The sequence below is a fragment of the Lithobates pipiens genome, unplaced genomic scaffold, assembly GCF_037356315.1.
Source record: "Lithobates pipiens isolate NorthernLeopardFrog02 unplaced genomic scaffold, aLitPip1_a1.2 Scaffold_16, whole genome shotgun sequence".
In the NCBI taxonomy this organism is placed as follows: Eukaryota; Metazoa; Chordata; class Amphibia; order Anura; family Ranidae; genus Lithobates; species Lithobates pipiens.
This window is the reverse complement of record NW_027507748.1, coordinates 47,756,988-47,781,227: the sequence shown is the minus strand read 5'-3', so window position 1 is coordinate 47,781,227 and position 24,240 is coordinate 47,756,988. Positions and strand designations below refer to the sequence as shown.

Sequence of the window (24,240 nt, the reverse complement as noted above, 5' to 3'; positions counted from 1 at the left end):
AGGTGCTAAACTACAGTATATGCTATAGTTCTCCTGAAGTCTGATGTACTGCAAAGCTATAAAAATCCCAAACAGAGAATATTGTTAATGGACCTGAAGAGCAGGAGACCAAATTAACTCTTAGATGTTGTGCCAACAAGAGAAGTGGTGCCCTCCCCCCTTCCTACTATAGACAGAACCCATATGGATTGGTAGAGGCAACAACTATGCATTTCTGGTCTTGTTAGTATGTCCACCACTCTCTGTAAATTTAGGGTTCCATGTATAAAACTTTTGTTGTGCAGATGTGACAAAAATTCGCACAATCAGGGATAAAATTGCTGTATTTTCTCCATTATGTGCGATTCCTATATTGTTCCCGCCACCTAGTGGACATAATTCATTCTTTTCCAGCAATACCTCTATCAGGAAAATAAATTATGTATTCTGGCCACTAGATGGTGCTGACAATATAGTGGTTTATTATATAGGTAATAGAGGAGGTATGGCAATTTTTCACTATTGTCCAAATGTTTGTCACATGCGCACAACAAATATTTTGTACATAGGCCTCTTAGTGTCATGGAGGAGCCTTGTATTACATTTTAACTATGATGATATATGCAACTCCCTAAAGAGGTACCCCTGACTAGGGGAAATCAAGGCAAAGTTCCTGTGAGGCAGCTACAGTAGTTGGTAGGCAGTTCTTAGCTCTAAACCTTCAGCTAGTGTTGGGGCCCAATCTTTAAGGTGACTCACATAAGTACAGTCCCTTTGAAATTCTGCATACAGTGATTGAAGCCACTAGGTAGAGGGTCAGTTCCTACATTCCCTCGGGCCCCCTGCAGCAAGGGGCCCGGTCGCCATGGCGATCTTGGCGACCTCTATAATTCCGCCACTGTTGAACGTAATGGAAAGCCATTCTGCCTTATATGTCAGGTGTCCTTGTCGCATTTCAAAGCTTCAAACCTTCAGCGCCACTTCAGCTCACTCCATGCTAACATCGACCAGGAATTTCCAAAAGGGACTGAACTTCGCAAGCACAAGTTGGTTACTTTGAAAAGTCAGACAGAAAAGCAGGCAAAGTTTTTCCAAAAACTTACAAAGCACACAGAGACTGTAACGCTTTCATCGTATCAACTGGCTTGGAACATTGCACGGGCCAAAAAGCCATAGAGTGAAGGGGAGTTCATTAAAAAATGCCTCTGTGACGTTGTTGAAATCTTGTCTCCTGAAAACGACAAACTAAAACGAATGGTATCAGACCTCCAACTGTCCCGCCACACTGTTGAGCAAAGAATATCAGACATTAACACGTCTATTCAGTCAAAGTTGAACTCTGATCTTCAAGCTTGTGAGTATTTTAGTGTCGCATTGGATGAGAGTTGTGACATACAAGACAAGGCTCAATTGGCAATATTTGTACGGTCTGTGTCAAACGATTGTTTGATCAAAGAGGAACTCCTCGATATTATGCCTTTAAAAGACAGAACCCATGGCATAGATGTGAAAGATACAATGATGGATGCATTTGTGAAAGCAAATCTGCCCATAGTGAAACTAACTGCAATAGCCACAGATGGAGAGCCAGCCATGATTGGATCTGTGAACGGGCTTGTGGGGCTGTGCAAAACTGAGCAAACATTTCCAGAGTTTTGGAATTTCCACTGCATCATACACAGCGAGCAACTTGTGTCTAAAACATTGAATTTGGACAGTGTCATGAAGCCTGTGATGGCAATCGTCAACTACATCCGTACACATGCGCTTCACCACCGGCAATTCAAGAATCTCATCGCTGAGCTGGACCAAGGGCTTCCAGGTGACCTGCCGCTACACTGCACTGTAAGGTGGCTGTCAAAAGGCCAGGTACTCTCTCGCTTCTTCCAGCTTTTGGATGCTGTGAAACTGTTCATGGAAGAGAAGAACAAGGACTATCCACAGCTCTCGGACCTCGAGTGGGTTATGGATCTGGCCTTTTTGGTTGACATGCTGTGTCACTTGGACAAACTGAACCTGACCTTGCAGGGTAAGTTAAAAATGCTGCCTGATCTGGTGCAAAGTGTGTTTGCATTTGTCAACAAACTGAATTTGTTCAAGGCGCATATTCAAAAGGGAGATTTAACACATTTTCCCACTCTACTAAAAGCCAGCGGGCAGGTCACCAGCGCCGTCCTGAACAAGCAAAGAGCCAGATATGCAACACTGGTTGAAAACCTGCACGAAAGCTTTGTGGCCCGGTTCCGTGATCTACAACTGAAAAGGCCACAGATTACGTTCCTTGTCAACCCATTTAACGCTGAGACGGACTGTTTGAAAGCCCCGCTAGTCATAGATGAGGGTGCGGCTGAGATGGAGATGATTGATCTTCGTGAAGAGGACAAACTGAAACCTGCTTTAAAGGAAGGGACCATTGAGTTTTGGAAACTTGTGCCAATGGAAAAATACCCCAATGTCAAACGAGCTGCACTTAAGATACTGTCAATGTTTGGGTCAACATATGTCTGCGAGTCTGTGTTTTCCACCCTGAAACACGTTAAATCGAAGCATCGGTCTGTTCTGACCGACACCCATGTGAAAGAATTGCTTCGAGTTACAACAACGGAGTACAAGCCAGATTTGAACAGGATTGTTCAAGACAAGGATTGCCAGAAGTCCCACTAAATAACACATATAATGCGCATAATAAAAGGAAAAATGTTTTGTAAATTGTTCTGTTATTCTTGTTATGGATTTGGTTAAACAGAGTTTGTCTGTGTGAGAGTTCACACAGTGTTCATTGTTGAAAATGACTGGCCTGTGGTCTTTGTAGTGTTAAAACAGTGTGTGACATTTACAATAAATCCAGCTGAGCAAAAGTATGTGTGTATGAGGAAGGGATGGGGTGATGTTCATGTGTGCCCATGCGTATGATGTGGCTCTTTGCGGTAACTTGGTAAAAAATGTGGCTCTTGGTCTTTCCCTGGTCTACAGCCTAGGAAAACACAGCTACTCTCTACCTGGGAATTGTAGTCCACTGTTCCATTGACTTTTATAGCAGGATTCCTTCTCTGAACTACATCTCCCACAGTTCAGTGCAGCCCACACTAAAGTCTCTTGAGCTCCTTCTGCTTGTAGACCCCCCCTGCTGGTTGGAGGACAGTGTAACTTAATTCTCTATGACAGTCCAGTGGGAGCACAGAGAGCAACTGCAGCACAGTGTCCTAAATTGCTCCCTCTTTACAGCCAAGCACCTGGCTACATAAAGACTTGTGAGAATATGTGCTGAGAGATATTTTACAGTATTTTTTGTTTACTACTTGTTGTTTTTTTTTTTCAGAGGGCATTGCCCTTCATAATGAATCAGGTCAAAATTAAATTAAATGAAGCAAAAGACGGACTGAATCAGATGGGCACCAATGTCCCTGATACTGACAATGAAAGACTACATTTCTTTGTTGAGGTAAGAGATATAACAATGGGATATAGGAAAGGGGATTTGGGATGAAGAGATATCCCAAGAAAGCAATAAGGAGAATCCACCACGATATATCATTGGAAATCAAACTGATGGTGCACAAATAAACCACCGCTCCTTGTGTACCCCACTGCGCTTGTGGACAAGTGAAAAAATTCTAACTACAGCCGCCACTTAATAAACCAAAAACTGTGAATATATATACCTAACTCCAAATAAAGATAGGATATATGGTGCTAAATGAAAATATAACCTGGATAGTGATTAAATATAAAACCAATAGATACTACTAAATTATGTGCAAAACATATAAGCAGTGAATGCAGCTACAGCCACATCTCACTGTATCATGGAGTGAAAACAAGACAAAGAATAAATAAATAGTGCAGAAATGTAACAATGTGCAACATAAATATCAAATAGCGTTGACAAATAAACTGAAACAATGTATCAATACTCTAGTAAAATCACCCAGTGTACAGCAGGTGACAATATTTCAGTCTCTTATATATAAGCATTAATATCCCAAAAATCTGGTGACCAGAAAAAACTAAAAATAAACAGTCTGATGAATGGTAAAAAAAACAGATAAGTGATCTGGCTATAATCTTCCACCATGCCGCTGTGCCCGTGCTTCCACTCCTCTTGTCACACTCACCAAATCAATTTGCCTCCCACTCTCATGTTTGGCTTAATGCATATTCATCCACTCCTGGATAGGGATTCAAGTAAAATTGTAAGACTTCTGCCAAACGTGACATGCTGCCCTATGTGTCACACATCAGTTTGCTCCACGTGTGAAAATAAAGAAATGCTCCAATAGTGTAACAAAGTCTCACACCACTTTATTAACCATAGCAATCTCAAATATTGCACTCACATGTGTCCAAAATGAACAGCGCCAAAGTCAATCACATCACCAAACATTGGTGATTAAATTAGGACCAGTCACGGCGGACCCAGGTTGTGCGATAAATCTTCAGTGAACTCACTAGGGATGAGCTTCGAGTTCGGATCAAACTCATGTTCGACTCGAACATTGCCTGTTCAGGGAACAGTGAACAATTTGGGCTGTTTGCGGCAAATTCGAAAAGCCGGAACACCCTGTACAAGTCTATGGGAGAAATCTAAAGTGCTCATTTTAACCACTTGCCGACCGCCGCACGACGATGTACGTCGACAGAATGGCACGGGCAGGCATAAGGGCTTACATGTACGTCCTTACCTGCCCGCGGGTCGGGGGCCCGATCGGGCCCCCGCCCGGTGCCTGCGGCGGTCGGTATTCGTTCGGGAGCGATCCCGGACGAGGGGACGGCCATTCATTCATGGCCACCCCCTCGCGATCGCTCCCGACGAATGAAAATGTCCCGTGACATCACTTCCTCTCCTGTAATGTAAACACAGGAGAGGAAGTGATGTATTCTCTCCTCCGTGTCGGTATTTTTCGTTCCGGCACCGAGGAGAGAGCATCGGTGAGTTGCACAAGCACTACACTACACAGTAGAACATGCCAGGCACACTCACACCCCCCCTTTACCCCCCGATCACCCCCCAATTACCCCTGCCCCCCCCAGTCACAGTGACACCAATTGCATTTTTTTTTTTGCATTGGTGTCATTTGTGACTGTAATAACTGTTAGGGCAGTTAGGGTTAGCCCCCTTTAGTTCTAATGTGCCCCCCTAACCCCCCCAATAAAGGTTTAACCCCGTGATCACCCCCCTCGCCAGTGTCACTAAGGCTGGGTTCACATTGCAGCGGTTTATGAGAACGAATGTGATTCGCACCGCACTGCAGTGCAAATCACATCCGATCTCTGTGCGATTCGAGTTCAGCCATACAGATAGTATGGCTGAATTCGTGTCGCACCCGCCGCACCCGCCGCAAATTCGCACAGGACCCTTTTTTTGGCCCGCAGCAGAATCGGATCGCATGGGTGTTCACACCATGCGATCCGAGTTTGCAGATCGCACTGCGATATGCGAACTGATCTGGGGGTGTCATTAACATTTCACTGACACTCCCAGCAGTTCGCATAGGGCAGTGTGAACTGCCGCCGGGAGGCATGCGATGCGGGAACCCGCCGCGGATTCATGGCGTTCCCGCATCGCTCCAGTGTGAACCCAGCCTAATAAGCGATCATTTTTCTGATCGCTGTATTAGTGTCACAGGTGACGCTAGTTAGGCAGGTAGGTATTTAGGTTCGCCGCAGCTTTTTATAGCGCCAGGGACCCCCATATACTACCGCATAAAGCCCCCTGATTGCCCCCTAGTTAACCCTTTCACCAGTGATCACCATATAACTGTTACAGGTGACGCTGGTTGGTTAGTTATTTTTTTTATAGTTTCAGGGCACCCGCCATTTATTACCTAGTCTCACTAGTGTACCCCTTAATTTAGGGGTGTCTACTTTCCAAAATGGGGTCATTTGGGGGGGGTTTGTGCCATCTTGGCATTTTATGGCCTTCAAAACTGTAACGCCCTTAGAAAGCCTGAAGGCGGTGCTTGGTTTTCGGGGCCCCGTACGCGGCTAGGCTCCCAAAAAGTCCCACATATGTGGTATCCCCGTACTCAGGAGAAGCAGCAGAATTTATTTTGGGGTGTCATTTCACATATGCCCATGGCATGCGTGAGCAATATATCATTTAGTGACAACTTTGTGAAAAAAAAAAAAAAAAAAAGTTTGTAATTTTCCCGCAACTTGTGGCAAAATATAAAATATTCCATGGACTCAACATGCCTCTCAGCAAATAGCTTGGGGTGTCTACTTTCTAAAATGGGGTCATTTGTGGGGGTTTTGTGCCATCTTGGCATTTTATGGCCTTCAAAACTGTAATAGGTAGTGAGGAGTGAAGTCAAATATTTACGCCCTTAGAAAACCTGAAGGCGGTTCTTGGTTTTCGGGGCCCCGTACGTGGCTAGGCTCCCAAAAAGTCCCACATATGTGGTATCCCCGTACTCAGGAGAAGCAGCAGAATTTATTTTGGGGTGTCATTTCACATATGCCCATAGCATGTGTGAGCAATATATCATTTAGTGACAACTTTGTGAAAAAAAAATAAAAAAAAATTAAAGTTTGTAATTTTCCCGCAACTTGTGGCAAAATATAAAATATTCCATGGACTCAAAATGCCTCTCAGCAAATAGCTTGGGGTGTCTACTTTCTAAAATGGGGTCATTTGTGGGGGTTTTGTGCCATCTTGGCATTTTATGGCCTTCAAAACTGTAATAGGTAGTGAGAAGTGAAATCAAAAATTTACGCCCTTAGAAAGCCTGAAGGCGGTGCTTGGTTTTCGGGGCCCCGTACGCGGCTAGGCTCCCAAAAAGTCCCACATATGTGGTATCCCCATACTCAGGAGAAGCAGCAGAATTTATTTTGGGGTGTCATTTCACATATGCCCATAGCATGTGTGAGCAATATATCATTTAGTGACAACTTTGTGTAAAAAAAAAAAAAAAAATTATTTTTTGTCATTATTCAATCGCTTGAGGCAAAAAAATAAAATATTCAATGGGCTCAACATGCCACTTATCAATTTCCTTAGGGTGTCTACTTTCCAAAATGGGGTCATTTGGGGGGGTTTTGTACTGCCCTGCCATTTTAGCACCTCAAGAAATGAGATAGGCAGTCGTAAACTAAAAGCTGCGTAAATTCCAGAAAACGTACCTTAGTTTGTAGATGTGACAACTTTTGCGCAAACCAATAAATATACAATTATTGACTTTTTTTTTACCAAAGACATGTGGCTGAATACATTTTGGCCTAAATGTATGACTAAAATTGAGTTTATTGGATTTTTCTAATAACAAAAAGTAGAAAATATCATTTTTTTTCAAAATTTGCGGTCTTTTTACGTTTATATCGCAAAAAATAAAAATCGCAGAGGCAATCAAATACCATCAAAAGAAAGCTCTATTTGTGGGAAGAAAAGGACGCAAATTTTGTTTGGGTACAACATTGCATGACCGCGCAATTACCAGTTAAAGCAGCGCAGTGCCAAATTGTAAAAAGACCTCTGGTCATTTACCAGCAAAATGGTCCGGTCTGAAGGTGGTTAAAGGCTAATATGCAAGTTATTGTCCTAAAAAGTGTTTGGGGACCCGGGTCCTGCCCCAGGGGACATGAATCAATGCAAAAAAAAGTTTTAAAAACAAACGTTTTTTCAGGAGCAATGATTTTAATAATGATTAAAGTGAAACAATAAAAGTGTAATATTCCTTTAAATTTCGTACCTGGGGGGTGTCTATAGTATGCCTGTGAAGGGGCGCATGTTTTCCATGCTTAGAACTGTCCCTGCACAAAGTGTAATTTCGCAAGAAAAAAAAGTCTTTTAAAATCACTTTGAATTGTCGGCTCCCGTAATACAGAAAACACTCAATGACAGAGCCGACAATTCATTCATTGATAAAAAAATTTTTAAAAGCGTGGGGTTTCCCTAAATTCAAGAAATAGTAATAAGATTGCACTAGAATCAAACATTGTCCAAAAAACCTCTATAATAAAAAACAGGGGGGGGGGGGTGAGGGAGGGAAGGGGGGAAGAGGGGGGGGGGAAGAAAATGGGATCAAGGGAAATAAAATATATATGTGTGTGTATATACACACACATGCACATATATACATGTACACATGCACAAAAAAGCACAGATAATGTCCACAGAGTTCCTTAGGTATGGTCTATAAAAGTTCAAACTCCTATCACCAGTGGCAGCAACTGTCATGAGAGGAGAAGCACAACTCTCTAGGAAATATAATGTAGAAAAGACAAGAAGTGCGCCAAACTAAGTGTAGTATATAAGGTAAATGACAGTAAATGACATTTAATCTGATAAAATCACACAGCCAATTGGCTACTCACAAAATCACATTGTAGTCAGGCATAAATTGTAACGGAGGGGAGGGTAATCACAGCCACTTCTATCCGGAGGAGCCGAGATGATAAATAGCTGGAACGGCCATTAAAGATGTTCAGCAGCAGAGGCTTCAGTGTAGCAGCCTAGGTTTTGTAGAAATCGCCGCCTCGTGGATGTCCAGATGATGGCAATAGGCAGTATCAGTGCCTTCTAGCGTCCGGAGAGTCCGGAAGTGCGTTTCAGCGTGGAACGCAAGCTCCGTATACCGGAATTGATGTGTCGGCCAATCAGAAGACGCGTTTCACAATATCCATTGTTTCCTCAGTTCCCCTAAATTCAATTACCAGGCCCTTCAGGTCTGGTATGGATATTAAGGGGAACCCCGTGTCAAATTTAAAAACAAGGACCCCAAACACTTTTTAGGACAGTAACTTGCATATTAGCCTTTAAAATTAGCACTTTCGATTTTGAATGTTCGAGTCCCATAGACTTTAATAGGGTTCTAAAGTTCACAGAAAGTTTAGGTCTGTTCGCAGGTTCTGGTGCGAACCGAACAGGGGGGTGTTCGGCTCATCCTTAGAACTCACCCACTCCTTGTTCCCGTGAAGCACAAGCCGATGCAGCAGATAGCATCTCCCCGTCCTACACCCCGCTCAATAGATTGCTGTGGCTTCATGGTCCCAAATGGACCCGGTCCTAATTTAATTACCAATGTTTGGTTATGCTGTGATGTGATTGACTTTGGCGCTGTTTGTTTAGAGGCCATCTTGTGGTGACAAAACATATTGCATGATTTAAAAAATAAATAAAAATAAAGCAAGAAAAAGTAAATTGTTTAAAGGATTTTACATATTTGCATAGATTTGTAAAGGCTGTGCCAATAGATAATGCCAAAATCACAATTTTACAACATCACCCCTGGCTTTTGGTGAAGGATCTTAGTTATAATTACATTTTGATTGTGAATTTAGGCTGAATGAATGGGATTTATAGGTCTCAAAGTTACCCCGGATTAGTGACTGTGCTAAGGTTCGAGGAAAACCTTGAGACTTAGCTCATTATTTAAGCTATTAGGCTTTAAAGTATTAAGCCTAAAAATCCAGGATTTCTCCTTTTTAAGTAGAACATTGTCATAGTCACCTCTACGGGCTGACAAATCTAGGGCAAAAAATCCCTTGAATCTCAGGGCAGTGGGGTTTACCATCATGGCACAGTATGAACTGTTGTGCCACTGGTGTCTCCTCCTTCAAGTGTATGCTTTTTAGGTGTTCACTGATTCTGATTTGAAGTGGATGTTTTGTCTTACCAACATATAATTTTTTGCACGGGCACTCAATAATATACAGTACCTATGCAGTAGCGTATTTGATAAAATGTTTAATCTCAATTCATGTTTTCGTTCAGAATCAGTGAACACCACTGAACATTCAACGTGATGGCAAACTCCACAATGACCACAAGGGAACATTCCATTAAGTCTGGGCATGTCAGTGAGCCAGTTCCTATTAGATGATTTTACAAATTCAGGCTGGATCAATGTGTCATTTAGGTTCCTGGCACGTTTTGGTACCATGTGTGGCCTAGATCTTACAATGTCCTCCATGCCACTTGGATGGGTCAGAATGTGCCAGTCGTTCCGCAGAATGGAGCCAATCTGGTTCCACTGGGCACCGTACTGCGTAATTAGTCTGACCGGTCCCTCTTGTTCACTGCTAGCAGGATCACGGATCAATAAAAGATCTTTTCTTGTTTTAGATCCAGCAATTTTCCTTGCCCACTTCAGGGTACGGTGAGAGTAACCCCTCTCCCTGAATTGCCGATATAACATATAAGACTCACGGCGATAGTCCTTGGTGGAGCAGTTCCTGTGAATTCTCAGGAACTAGCCCACCGGAATGCCTTTGACAAGTGGTCTAGGGTGGTGACTATCTGCTAAAAGTAAAGTATTAGCAGCTGTAGCTTTCCTGTAAGTTTTTGTTAACAGTCTACCATTCTCCAACCTAAAGGAGAGATCAAGGAATGATATCTCTCGAGGGTCCACCACAAAGGTAAGACGTATGTTCCTGGAGTTATGGCTTGACTCATCCATGCCATCAGTTCAGTAGTGGAGCCCTCCCATATCATCAAAATGTCATTGATGTACCTTAGCCAAGTGCGAGCATGGCCAAGATACATTGACGATCCATATACCACCTTCTCCAACCCACCTTATTTGCTTTGGAGGTATCCCGTCCCAACTGACGAATCAGTAACACCCTATTACTGGTTGAGCTCTCTCATCATTTAATTAAAATGGATTCCGATTAATCCAGTTTGCCATTTGTGATTGGTGATGAGTTTGATGACGAGATTAAAGCTGCATTTAATTTAGAAACAGTAGATACTGAGTCACAGGAAAAAGAAAGTGTTACTGCACTATGGATTATATAAATAACAAAAAAAGAGTCCTTTATGTGTACTATGGGGTTGTAGCTGCCTCTACAATTTGCTTCTACCTGTGAGTAGAATAAAACGTGAAAAAAAGAGTGAAAGTAGAGATGGCGCTGCCCTCTAGAGAATTAGAAAATGTATACTGACCAAATTCTATTTTTAAGATATAACATCCTTAAAATTGAATTAAAATACAAAACATTTTGAAATTTATTTTTCCAATACTTTGAACCAAAGTCCTGTGTTAGACCCTTTGTCAGGTGTTGGTAAACAGTGTTATATGTGACCCTTTTAAAAATATAAATAAACCTCAGTGCTTTTCCAAAAAGTGTACCTTGTGTGGAATTGTGTTATTTGTGTTAGACCCTCTGGTGGTTTTCAAATGCCAAAACTAAAAAACTTGAATTGACCAAACAAAGTGTGGATGTATATTTTTTTAAAACCCCAAAAACCTGCCTCTGGTAACAGAGACCTATTTGCTTAACTGTGATGAAATAGTTATGAACATTCAGTGATAAAAAACATGAAAAAAATATGAAAAACATAAAAAATAGCCTTAATATTGTTACCCTATCTAAGTTTGCTACCTTGTATTATAAATAGTATGCCCCAAAGTGCCAGGAAATTCATAAAACCATAAAAAAAAACACGTAAAACCATAAAAAACCAGTGACAAAAAAAATGTATATATACGTTATATTAATAAATAGAATTAAGTGCAAGTATATATATTAAATAAGCGCCCCCCTGAGTCAATAGTTTGTAGAACCGCCTTTCTCTGCAATTGCAGCTGCAAGTCTTTTTGGGGATGTCTCTACCAGCTTTGCACATCTAGAGAGGGACATTTTTGCCCATTCTTCTTGGCAAAATATCTCAAGCTCTGTCAGATTGGATGGAGAGCGTCTGTGAACAGCAAGTCTTGCCAAAGATTCTCAATTGGGTTTAGGTCTAGACTTTGACTTTTAACACATGAATATGCTTTGATCTAAACCATTCCATTGTAGCTCTGGCTGTATGTTTCGGGTCGTTTTCCTGCTGGAAGGTGAACCTCAACCCCAGTCTCAAATCTTTTGCAGACTCTAACAGGTCTGTTATTTGGCTCCATCCATCTTCCCATCAACTCTGACCAGCTTAACTGTCCCTGCTGAAGAAAAGCATCCCTACAACATGATGCTGCCACCACCATGTTTCACAGTGAGGACAGTGTGTTCAGGGTGATGTTTAGTGTTAGTTTTTCACCACACATAGCGTTTTGTTTTTAGGTCAAAAGTTTCAATTTTGGTCTCATCTGCCCAGAGCACCTTCTTCCACATGTTTGCTGTGTCCCCCACATGGCTTCTCCCAATCTGGACTTCTTATGGCTTTCTTTCAACATTTGTTTTATAACCTAACCCTGCTTTAAGCTTTTTCACAACTTTATCCCTGACCTATCTGGTGTGTTCCTTGGCCTTCATAATGTTTAATCACTAAGGTGCTCTAACAAACCTCTTGGGCTGCACAGAACAGCTGTATTTATACTGAAATTAGATTACACACAGGTGGACTCTATTTACTAATTGGGTGACTTCTGAAGGCAATTGGTTCCACTAGATTTTAGTTAGGGGTATCAGGATAAAGGGGGCTGAATACAAATGTACCCCACACGTTTCACATATTTATTAGTAAAACATTTTGGAAAAACATTTATCATTTTCCTTCCACTTCACAATTATGGGCCACTTTGTGTTAGCCTATGACATAAAATCCCAATAAAATACATTTACATTTTTGTTTGTAACATGACAAAATGTGGAAAATTTCAAGGGGTGGGAATACTTTTTCAAGGCACTGTACATATTGATGAAGACATTTTTTTTTTTAAAATTTTTGTTTGGAATATGTCTTATAGCAGAAAGTTAAAAAAAAAAATTTTTCTAAATTTTCTATTTTTTTTGCTCATAGTGCAAAAAATAAAAACAGCAGAGGTGATCAAATACCACTATAAGAAAACTCTTTTTTTGGGGAAAAAAGGGACATATATTTTATTTGGTTGCAGATCTCTCCATAAAGAGGACCTGCCACAGCCCATGCTGTCACAGGGAATATTGTTCATCCCTTGTAAAAGCAATAAAGTTGATCAAACAAAAAAAAAGTTAGAGAAAGTGTTAAAAAAAGTTTTGAATAAACTAAATAATAAAAAAGTGTTAAATGGTTTGTCTCATCCATGTGAACTGATACATACTGCTAGAGAGCTTGAGCTTTTGAAAAACAACAGACTTACTGGTTGGATTTCCAGATTAAAAAAGTAGAAAACAAGCCCCCCAAAAAAGAAAAGAAAACAAATGCAGCCACCAAATCTAAGAATTGGTAAGCTGCAATATAATAAATGTTTGCTTTTGGGTTTAATAGCACTTTAAATTGCAGTTCTTTTTCAACTCTTGTATTGCCATTTTTGCCAGTGCTTTACCTCGGATGAATATTTAGAGACAGATGTTGTGTGTGTAGGATGATGCGAATTATAATTATTTTTTTCCAATAGAAAATTCTGAAGTTTAATGAAGGGATTCAGCAAGCCTCTGAAGGTGAAGAGAAGGCCACTGATGGAAATCTGAAACTTTGTAATGAAATCCGAAAATACTTTAATTCCTGGGAGCAGTTTCTGAACGAATCAACCTTAAAATGTGAGTACTGGGAAAAAGAGCCACGCTTATTTACACAGGCCCAACCGCATGATGACAGGCCACAAGATAGGGGATCAGCAGGGCAGTATTTAAAGAGTATGTAAATCCAACATTTCATATTCCTGATATGTGCCTGTTCTGCCATGTACTTACATGTAAAAGCACCCTGTTCTCTTTGTATTGCTTCTTTTGTGTGAAATCCCTGGTATTCCTTACAGTCCCTTTGCTTTTCTATTAAAAACTGACCACGCTAGGCATGAGAGCACATCGTGGTCAGTTCTCTAGCCATGCTGGGAAGTCAGCCTGCTTTTCTCCAATGATCAGACTTATCCTTACACACCCCCTACACAGATATTCAGTAGAAGGTTTACTATGTTGCTGCTTCTTCTCCATCCCAGCTCCCTGTTCTTAGCTGCATAAAGAGCTTAGAGCAGTGCTGGAACTACCAGGGTAGCAAGAGTCGCACTTGTGACCGGGCCCTGGAGTTCCACCACAAATATCCAGAATGTGGCTCCAGGGTTGCTGGCTGAAGTTATGAGCAGAGATGACAAATCCATGTCCACTCTGCTAGTGCAGAGCAGACACGGACACAGCACGCTGTTCGCTATCCAGGTGGGTGAGAATCCCCATCCGTATGTTTCAACAAATTGGATTGGATAAACGGACAGTCTGTTTACATCTGACTGTCATCTGATCTGATCCACCAGGTGGATGAGAAAGGATCCCCATCCGTATGTTTTCAGTGAATTGGATCAGTTGCAGGTGGGTATAAACGGACACTCTGTTTACATCCACCTCCTCATATAGAACAATGGATGGTCCAATCGGTCCGCTCACGTAAAAGAGCCCTTTCAGCGCAAGTGGAAATTCTGCAGACTCTGAAGTAACAAGGGCTCTGGGAACCCTGAATAAAGGGGAATAGACATGTACGGTTCGTTTCCTTACGAATAAATATTCTGACAAATTTTTAGTTATTTGGATATATCTGAATACCTGAATTACAGTATAAACAAAGTTTACCCAAGGCTCCGAATAATTAAACTAAATTTGTCCGAATTTCCGAAATTCAAATTGAAATTCAAATTGAATTTTACATCAAATTCCAGTCAAATTCGAACTGTAAACATATTTCTGAAATCAAAAACTGTGTGTGTTATTAGAGTAATATTTCGAAATTGTTAAGCCAAAGGTGATTATTTAAAAATTATATATATATATATATAAGTTTTCGATTCTACCGATTCAAATTTATTAATTCGAATGCTTCAAGTCGAAAGAAAAACAGTAAATTTGAAGAAAAAAGAAATAAAACTAATTACGAATACGAATCCTGAATAAAAAAATGGAACGAATCAGCCAAATTTAACGAAACGAAATAACTTGATTAACAAATCGAAACAAAACAAAACAATTTTTTTTCGTTATGCATATGTCTAAGGCGGAATGCTGGGAACGATGATGTAAGGGGGGCTCTGTTACCAGGGACCCCCTTATATCAGAGTTACCCTTTACACCAGAGTCTGCAGTGTTCCCCCTTACATCAGAGTTCTCAATGTTCTTACATCAGAGTCCCCAGAGTCCTCCCTTATATCCGAGCCTGCAGAGTCCCCCTTACAGTATAGGGGAACACTGCAATTTTAGATATACAGGAATACCTTGGTTTGCAAAATACATAGTTACATAGTTAGGTTGAAAAAAGTCCATCCAAAAAAATAAATAAATAAATACAATCCCATATACACAATCCTTCACCTACAGTCGATCCAGAGGAAGGAGAAAACCCCCAGCAAAGCATGATCCAATTTGCTACAGCAGGGGAAAAAATTCCTTCCTGATCCCCCAAGAGGCAATCAGATTTTCCCTGGATCAGCTTTGCCTATAAATGTTAGTACCCAGTTATATTATGTACATTAAGGAAGGAATCCAGGCCCTGCTTTTAAAGCAATCTACTGAGCTGACCAGAACCACCTCTGGAGGGAGTGTATTCCATATTTTCACAGCTCTTACTGTGAAGAAGCCTTTCTGTATTTGGAGATTAAATCTTTTTTCCTCTAGACGTAAAGAGTATCCTCTTGTCCTCTGTGATGACCCTAAAGTGAACAGCTGAACACCAAGTTCACTATGTGAACCCCTTATGTATTTGTATTTGTTGATCATATACCCCCTTAATCCCCTCTTCTCAAGAGTGAATAAATTCAGTTCCTCTAATCTTTCCTCATAGCTGAGCTCCTCCATGCCTCTTATAAGTTTGGTTGCCCTTCTCTGCACTTTCTCCAGTTCCCCGATATCCTTTTTGAGAACTGGTGCCCGAAACTGAACTGCATATTCCAGATGAGGTCTTACTAATGATTTGTACAGGGGGGCAAAATGATATCTCTCCTAATACAAGAAAGGAGACCGTAATTTGGCATTGCATTCTATTATTGAGCTTATGATCTACCAAAACTCCCAGATCCTTCTCCACTACATATTCCCCCAGTTGTACTCCCCCTAGTATGTATGATGCATGCATACTTAGCCCCCAAGTGCATAACTTTACATTTATCAACATTAAACCTCATCTGCCACATAGTCGCCCAATTAGACAGAGCATTGAGGTCAGCTTGTAAATTGGAGACATCCTGTAAGGACGTTATCCCACTGCATAGCTTAGTGTCATCTGCAAAGAAATGCTACTTTTAAACCCAGACTCGATATCATTTATAAAGGTATTAAAAGAAAGGGTCCAGCACCGAACTTTGGGGTACACCACTGATAACCGGAGACCATTCAGAGTACGAGTCTTTAACCACTACTCTCTGAACTCGTTTTTTAGCCAGTTTTCTATCCATTTACAAACTGATCTTTCCAAGCCTATAGACTTTACCTTACAAATGAGCAGTGTGTGGGATACTGTGTCAAACGCTTTTGCAAAATTCAGGTATACCAAGTTCACCGCCACTCCTTTCGTCTAAGGTTTTACTTACCTCCTCAAAAAAGAAATCAGGTTTGTTTTACAACTTCTGTCTTTCATGAATCCATGCTGTCTGTTTTTTTTCCAGCAAGAACTCGTCTATGTGATCCTTTATTAAACTCTCCAGTATCTTCCTGACTATAGAAGTTAAACTAACAGGTCTATAGTTACTTGGTAAAGACTTTGATCCCTTTTTAAATATAGGCACCACATAGTCCCTATGCCAATCCAGTGGCACCATTCCAGTCATTAACGAGTCCCTAAAAATTAGAAACAATGGCTTTGAAATGACAGAACTCAATTCTTTTAGGATCCGTGGGTGGATGCCGTCTGGTCCAGGTGCTTTATTCTGTCTAAATATTTATGGACCATATCAGTTTCGAGCCATTGTGTATCATTTGGGGCTGTGTCAATACCCTCCCTATTATAGACATGAGCTCCCCCATGCTTCTTTGTATATGTAGCACTCTCATCCTAAAACAGGATTACAGGTAAATTTAGCTTTGCTAGGTGGTAGCTAGCCTGGCTAATTTGTAGTGTTTAGTGGTCAAATGGCTTTCTTCCTAATCCTGTTTAGCCGTGACTTCTCCTTTTTGTCAGTAGATGGTGCTGTTGCCATTGACTTTAATATGATGAGCTGCAGTGAGTTCAGGTGATGAATAAACATACCTTTCTCAGCCAATCAGATTCACTGCTATGAATGCTGGGAGGAGGTATTTATTTGGAAGGAGTCAGGTGATCAAGGTCTTCCCCGCCCAGGCTGCGGACTAGGTGGATGTGTGTTAAACATCTCCTGGCTGCTAGACCTGAAGCCTGAGGCCTATCCAGGTGCTCTCCGGGCTGCTAGATCTATCCGAGGCCCATCCGTGTGTTCAAGATTCTGCTAAGATAAGGCAGATCAATATCCGGAAACAATGCTGAAAGGAAAGGATGGAGACCTGAGATGAAGTACCGGAGGTGACTCTTGCATGGCCCGGGGACCCATTGGGAGCCTGGAAAAGTGTCAAGATGGAATCATCCATAAAGTTCCTGCACCTTCTGTGAATTAAGTTCAGTTACTATAGGAGACAGCCTATTCTACAAAGTACAGATGTGCTAGTTCAGCTTAAAGGCTCTTTTTCTGTACTGCTGTCTGCCTTATCATCTTTTTGTCTAAGGAATCCGCCAAACTGCCTATTTGCTGATTGTTACTATTTTTGACTAAGGGTATCCTGTGCCCTATCTCCTCTCTCCTGCATTTTTTCATCTTGTTAAAAATAAACTTCTTTTTGTTTAAGCATAAAAGTGATAGGCACCCAATTTCAATCTTGTTCATCATCCACCATGCCTACCAACCTGCACTCTAAGGAAAATGTGTCAGCCCTCCCGGCCTCAGAGGGTCACCATTAGGCTCCCGGAATGTTGGGGTAGGCGCTACATATACACAGAGCTGAAGAAAGTATTTAATACATTTGTCTTCTCTTTGTCCCCAGTCACTCACTCTAGATTATTTTGTAAAGGGCCTACATGCTCACACCTGACCTTTTTACTGTTAATATATTTGAAGAATATTTTGGGGCTTGTCCTACAATCTGGCGTTTGTTTTGAATTTTTGGATCCTTGATTTCTGTTTTACATATTCTGTTAATTCTTTGTAGCATTTAAATGATGATAGTGTTCCTTCATTTTTATATTTTTTTTAAAGTTCTTTCCCTATTATTTATAGCCATTTTAACTTTGACCGTGAGCCACATAGGTTTTCTTTTTCACCTTTTAAACTTTTTGCCCATGGGAATACACTTTTCAGTGAGTTTGCATACAGTCTTTTTGAAGAATTCCCATTTCTGTTCTGTGTCCATTGATGCCAATATTTCCTCCCAGTCTAAGTCCTGGAGAGCAGCCCTCATCCTTGGAAAATTTGCTCTCTTAAAGTTAAGTGTGTATATCTTTATCCCTTATGTGTTTGTTGCTTACAGCTAACATTAAATGAAATCATGAGTAACATGGTATACAAGCTTTTTGCAAGATGAGCAACATTTTTATTAAAATTGTAACTTGATATGTGAGCGCTGTCTTGCAAGACGAGCAGTAGAAGGATCACAGTTTCATCGTTTTTAATGTAAAAAAAAAAGTGGAATTACACTCACAATGTGTATCCCGTGTTAAGGAGTCTGGTGCTCATCCATGTAAAGCCCCTGGTGTATACAGTACTGTATGTCGTCAGAGGTTCGGGGACGCTGGTGGCTCCCAGTGCTTCCTGGAGAACTCAGAGACACTTAAAGCGGAGGTCCACCCTAAAATGGACCTTCTGCTCATCGGAATCCTCCCCCCCTCCGGCGCCACAATTGGCACCTTTCAGGGGGGAGGGGGGTGCAGTTACCTGGATAATCCAGGTAACTGCACCCACTTCCGGGATAGCTCTCTGCGGAAAGGGGCGTAGATTACGCCCCTTTCCGCAAGTGCCCGCCCCCTTCCGCAAGTGCCCCGCTGCCTGCTGGGAAACACACAGATCCCAGAGGCAGCGGGGACCGTCCTTATTGCGCAGCGCGACTCGCGCATGCGCAGTAGGGAACCGGGAAATGAAGCCGAAAGGCTCCATTTCCTGATTTCCATACCCAAGATGGTGGCGGCAGCACCCGAGTGACGATCTAGAGATCGGCTTCGGGTGCCGACATCGCGGGCGCGCTGGACAGGTAAGTGTCACTATTTTAAAAGTCAGCAGCTGCAGTATTTGTAGCTGCTGGCTTTTAAAAAAAAAAAACGCGGAGTCCCGGCGGACTCCCGCTTTAAGAAACACTCCCTGCTGGGTGGGGCCACTGTAATGCGTGTTCGGAGCACCTGGAAGTGTCAACAGTTCCTAAGTATCTCTGGGTTCTCCAGGAAGTACTGGGAGCCACCAGCGCCCCCGAACCTCTGGCCACATACAGTAACCTATACACCAGCAGCTTTACTGTATACACTAGTAGACATGTGTACTGCCCAAAAAAATAATATTCTTTTAGTTTTCGTTTAATTCATTTTTTTTTTTTTTTTTTAGAATCATTCATTATGATCGATATTCCTTACGGTCCATTAGTTTAGATGCGGTATTCGTTATTTTGATAAGTCGTAATAATTCGAAAAAATGAAAATGCGAAATTCGAAAATTAGAAAAAAAAGAAAATCTGAAAAATCAAAAGAATGAAAATCCGAAAATGAGAAAGAAAATCCAGAAATAACAATGGAAATCTGGAAATTCAAACATCCGAAAATCCGAAAGTAAGGAAATGTGAAGATCCTACAGAACAAAAAACATTTGGGTAAAAACTATAATAATAGTTATAAACTATTAAATTATAGATTTTTGTTCTTTAAGATTTTTGAATTTTCAGATTTTCATTCTTTCTGATTTTCTAATTTTTGGCTTTTCGTTCTTATTTTCGTATTTTTTAGTTCTTTCAGATTTACATGGATGAGCACCAGACTCCTTAACACGGGATATTGTTTTTACCATTGTGAGTGTAATTCCAGCATGTTTCTGGAACAAATTATGCTCGCAATCCAAGGTATTGCTGTAAAGGGGAACTCGGATGTAAATGGGAAACTCTGTATTCAGATGTAAAGAGGGAACTCTGATGTAAGGGGTGACTCTTGTGATGAAATATATACAATTAGAATTGTTATTTAATCACAAAATATAAGTATAGTGTACAGTGCCTTGCAAAAGTACTCACCCCACTTGGCATTTTTCGTGTTTTGTTGCCTCACAACCTGGAAGTAACATGGATAGTTTGAGGATTTGCATCATTTAATTTACAGAACATGCTCACAACTTTGAAGATTTTTTTTTTTTTATTATTGTGAAGCAAACAACAAATAGGACAAAATAACAGAAAATGTCAATGTGCGTAACGATTCACCCCCTAAAGTCAATACTTTGTAGAGCCACCCTTTGTGGCTATTACAGCTCCAAGTCGCTTTGGATAAGTCTCTATGAGCTTGCCACATCTTACCACTGGGATTTTTCCCCATTCCTCCTTGCAAAACTGCTCCAGCTCCTTCAAGTTGGAGGGTTTGCTCTTGTGAACAGCAATCTTTAAGTCTGACCACAGATTTTTTATTGGATTGAGGTCTGGGCTTTGACTAGGTCATTCCAACACATTTACATGTTTCCCCTTAAACCACTCAAGTGTTGCTTTAGCAGTGTGTTTGGGGTCATTGTCCTGCTGGAAGTTGAACCTCCGTCCTAGCCTCAAATCACACACAGAGTGGTACAGGTTTTGCTCAAGAATATCCCTGTATTTAGCACAATCCATCTTTCCCTCAACTCTGACCAGTTTCCCAGTCCCGACTGCTGAAAAACATCCTCACAGCAGGATGCTGCCACCACCATGTTTCACTGTGGGAATGGGGTTCTTTGGTTTGCCCCAGACATAGCGTTTTCTTTGATGGCCAAAAAGTTCAGTTTTAGTCTCATCAGACCAGAGCACCTTCCTCCATACATTTTAGGAGACTCCCACATGTCTTTTCGCAAACTCAAATTTAGTTTTTTGCTGAAAGTAATGGCTTTCTTCTGACCACTCTCATAAAGCCCAACTCTATGGAGTGTATGGCTTATTGTCGTCCTATGTACAGATACTCCAGTCCAGGGGCGGACTGACAACTCATGGGGTCCCCGGGCAATAGGAGATTATGGGGCCCCCGGGCAATAGGAGATTATGGGCCCCCCAGACATTCAGAGATTATGGGGCCACAAACTATACACACACACAAACTATACACACACACAGTATATAATCACACAGTATACACATACATGTACACACAGTATACACAGACATGTTTCTATTGGCTGAGAAGGTACTGGAGAGGTGGGGCAGCTATAATCTCAGGATTTTTAGACCAAAAGGATGTCGGTAAGGGACATTTCAGAGACCGATGTAAAAAAAACACAGATTTTTACATAGTGTCCCTGGTTTTATTGAGGCTGGCAACCCTGATGGGGCCCCCTAGTGGCCCGGGGCCCTCGGGCAGTGCCCGAGTGGCCAAATGGTCAGTCCACCCATGCTCCAGTCTCTGCTGTGGAACTCTGCAGCTCCTCCAGGATTAACTTAGGTCTCTGTGCTGCCTCTCTGATTAATGCCCTCCTTGCCCTGTCCGTGAGTTTTGGTGTGCAGCCATCTCTTGGCAGGTTTGCTGTTGTGCCATGTTCTTTCCACTTAGTTATGATAGGTTTGGATATTTTTTTTTATAACCTAACCCTGACTTGTACTTCTCAACAACATTGTCCCTTACTTGTTTGGAGAGTTCCTTGGTCTTCAATGCAGTGTTTGGTTAGTGGCAGGGCTCAAGTCCTGCGGGAACGCATGGGAACGGAGTTCCTGTACTTTTTCCACAGCAGGAACTCAGTTCCCATTGGCAGCCATGTCCTGCAAGACTTTGAAGTATGTGAGCTGTGTGGCAGGTGTTACACCAGCAGCCGCCAACACAGCTCGCAATAGTAAGTGCCGAAAACCTGACCATTCAGGCATTGCCAGTAGGGGGCCCCATGACAGCTTCCGCTTCGATCTACCTGTCAATCACAGCTAGCTGACGGGTAGATCAGGTCCCTGCTGCTAAGAGATTGTATTTAGTCAGACCTCTCGTGATGTGCTCCTCTTCACCGGCCCCTTCTGATTTTCTGTCTCCCCCCCCCCCCCAGTCTCCTGCATACTTGCTCTGTGTGTCCCACTGAATCCCACCCTCCTCTATCTTCAGTGCCATATGATGAGAGAACCCAGAGGAGGAGCACAGCTATTCTGCTCACAGGACATGCAGGGAGAGAGGTGAGCTGAGGGAGGAACATCAGTTTGGGGTGGTAAGCTGGGCACAATACCTGGCAAAGTTTAATGCCAGGAGGGAAGTTTATGTGGAAATATGTGAAGGGTTGGAATAGCAGCGAGTGTGTGTTGGAGCCCCTGAAGAGTTTTCAGCCCCCCAAGCTAACATACATCTCCTAAGCAGGAACACATCACTATCTCCCTAAGCATTCTGTCCAGATAATGTGCAGTTTATTTATGACCTTTCCATTTAACCCTGTGTTATCCACACTCTGTTCAATGAAAAGTGTAAACTCATCACATAAACACTCTATATACAAAATAACATTCCCCAATAAAGATCAGAACATGATGTTCACATTTGCATGGAAGCACAATTGAATGAATGCTGATTATTCAGAGAATTACCGTATTTATGTTTATTGACGATTGTTTTTTTTATGTATTAACAGTTAAGCTTCATACACACAATACGAAAATTGGATGAAAAATAACACTTTTGAAGCGTTTGTGCATATGAGCGTATCATTTTTTTTTTTTGGTGGAGGAGTGGATCTTGGGTGGGAGTTCCCACACTTTTTTCCCCAGGACTTGACCCCTGGTTAGTGGTGCCTCTTGCTTAGGTGTTGCAGCCTCAGTTTGCACACAGGTGGACACCATTTCACAAATGATGTGACTTCTAAAGGTAATTGGCTGCACCAGAGCTTTTTATGGGCTTCATAACAAAGGGGATGAATACATATGCACATTATCAGTTTTTTATTTCTGAAAAATAGTTTTATATATTTATTTTTCTAATTTTACTTCACCAACTTAGACTATTGTGTTCTGATCCATCACATATCATTCAGATTGAAAAAAACATTGAACTAAAGGCTGTAATGTAACAAAATAGGTAAAAATCTAAGGGGTGAATACTTTAGCAAGGCACTGTATACTACAAAAAAAATTAAAAATTTGCAGTGCGTCGCTAAAGTCTTCAGGTTTGGCTTGAAGAAAAGGTGTCAACCCTACCCAAGACGGCAGGAAGGGGTCCTGCTGCAGGATCATAATATTATTATTTATTTTTTTTTCAATTATTTGTAAAAATATGTTCTTCTCATTTTGCCTCGTGCATTGCAAAATTTTGTGCATCCTGGACATTTGAACCCAACAGCAAAATTTTAGCTATCTGGTTTTAGATTATTTTAGAAAATTACATACAGTGGTGTGAAAAAGTGTTTGCCCCCTTCCTCATTTCCTGTTCCTTTGCATGTTTGTCACACTTAAGTGTTTTGGAACATCAAACCAATTTAAACAATAGTCAAGGACAACACAAGTAAACACAAAATGCAATTTGTAAATGAAGGTGTTTATTATTAAAGGTGAAAAAAAATCCAAACCATCATGGCCCTGTGTGAAAAAGTGATTGCCCCCCTTGTTAAAACATACTATAACTGTGGTTGTCCACACCTGAGTTCAATTTCTCTAGCCACACCCAGGCCTGATTATTGCCACACCTGTTCACAATCAAGGCATCAATTAAATAGGAGCTGCTTGACACAGTAAGGTCCACCAGAAGATCCTTAAAAGCTACACATCATGCCGAGACCCAAAGAAATTCAGGAACAATTGAGAAAGAAAGTAATTGAGATCTATCAGTCTGGAAACGGTTATAAAGCCATTTCCAAAGCTTTGGGAATCCAGCGAACCACAGCGAGAGCCATTATCCATAAATGGCGAAGACATGGAACAGTGGTGAACCTTCCCAGGAGTGGCCGGCCGCCCAAAATTACCCCAAGAGCGCAGCGACGACTCATCCAAGAGGTCACAAAAGACCCCACAACAACGTCCAAGGAACTGCAGGCCTCACTTGCCTCAGTTAAGGTCAGCGTTCATGCCTCCACCATCAGGAAAAGACTGGGCAAAAATGGCCTGCATGGCAGAGTTCCAAGGAGAAAACCACTGCTGAGCAAAAAGAACATCAAAGCTCGTCTCAATTTCTCCACAACACATCTTGATGATCCCCAAGACTTTTGGGACAACATTCTGTGGACCGATGAGACAAAAGTGGAACTCTTTGGAAGGTGTGTGTCCAAGTATATCTGGCGTAGAAGGAACACTGCATTTCATAAAAAGAACATTATACCAACA

The 24,240-nt window shown here is 41.5% G+C and overlaps 1 protein-coding gene across 2 annotated transcripts in view; it reads left to right on the top strand.

Annotated features, from left to right (window-relative positions):
* Window positions 1-24,240, top strand: part of LOC143981770 (interferon-induced GTP-binding protein Mx2-like) — a 94,930-nt gene that overhangs the window by 50,152 nt on the left and 20,538 nt on the right. For both annotated transcript variants that reach the window (XM_077479858.1, XM_077479857.1), the window contains exons 7-8: window positions 3,299-3,421; window positions 13,236-13,377. In XM_077479858.1, coding sequence (XP_077335984.1) covers window positions 3,299-3,421; window positions 13,236-13,377 — 265 coding nt within the window. The remainder of the gene's footprint in view (window positions 1-3,298; window positions 3,422-13,235; window positions 13,378-24,240) is intronic.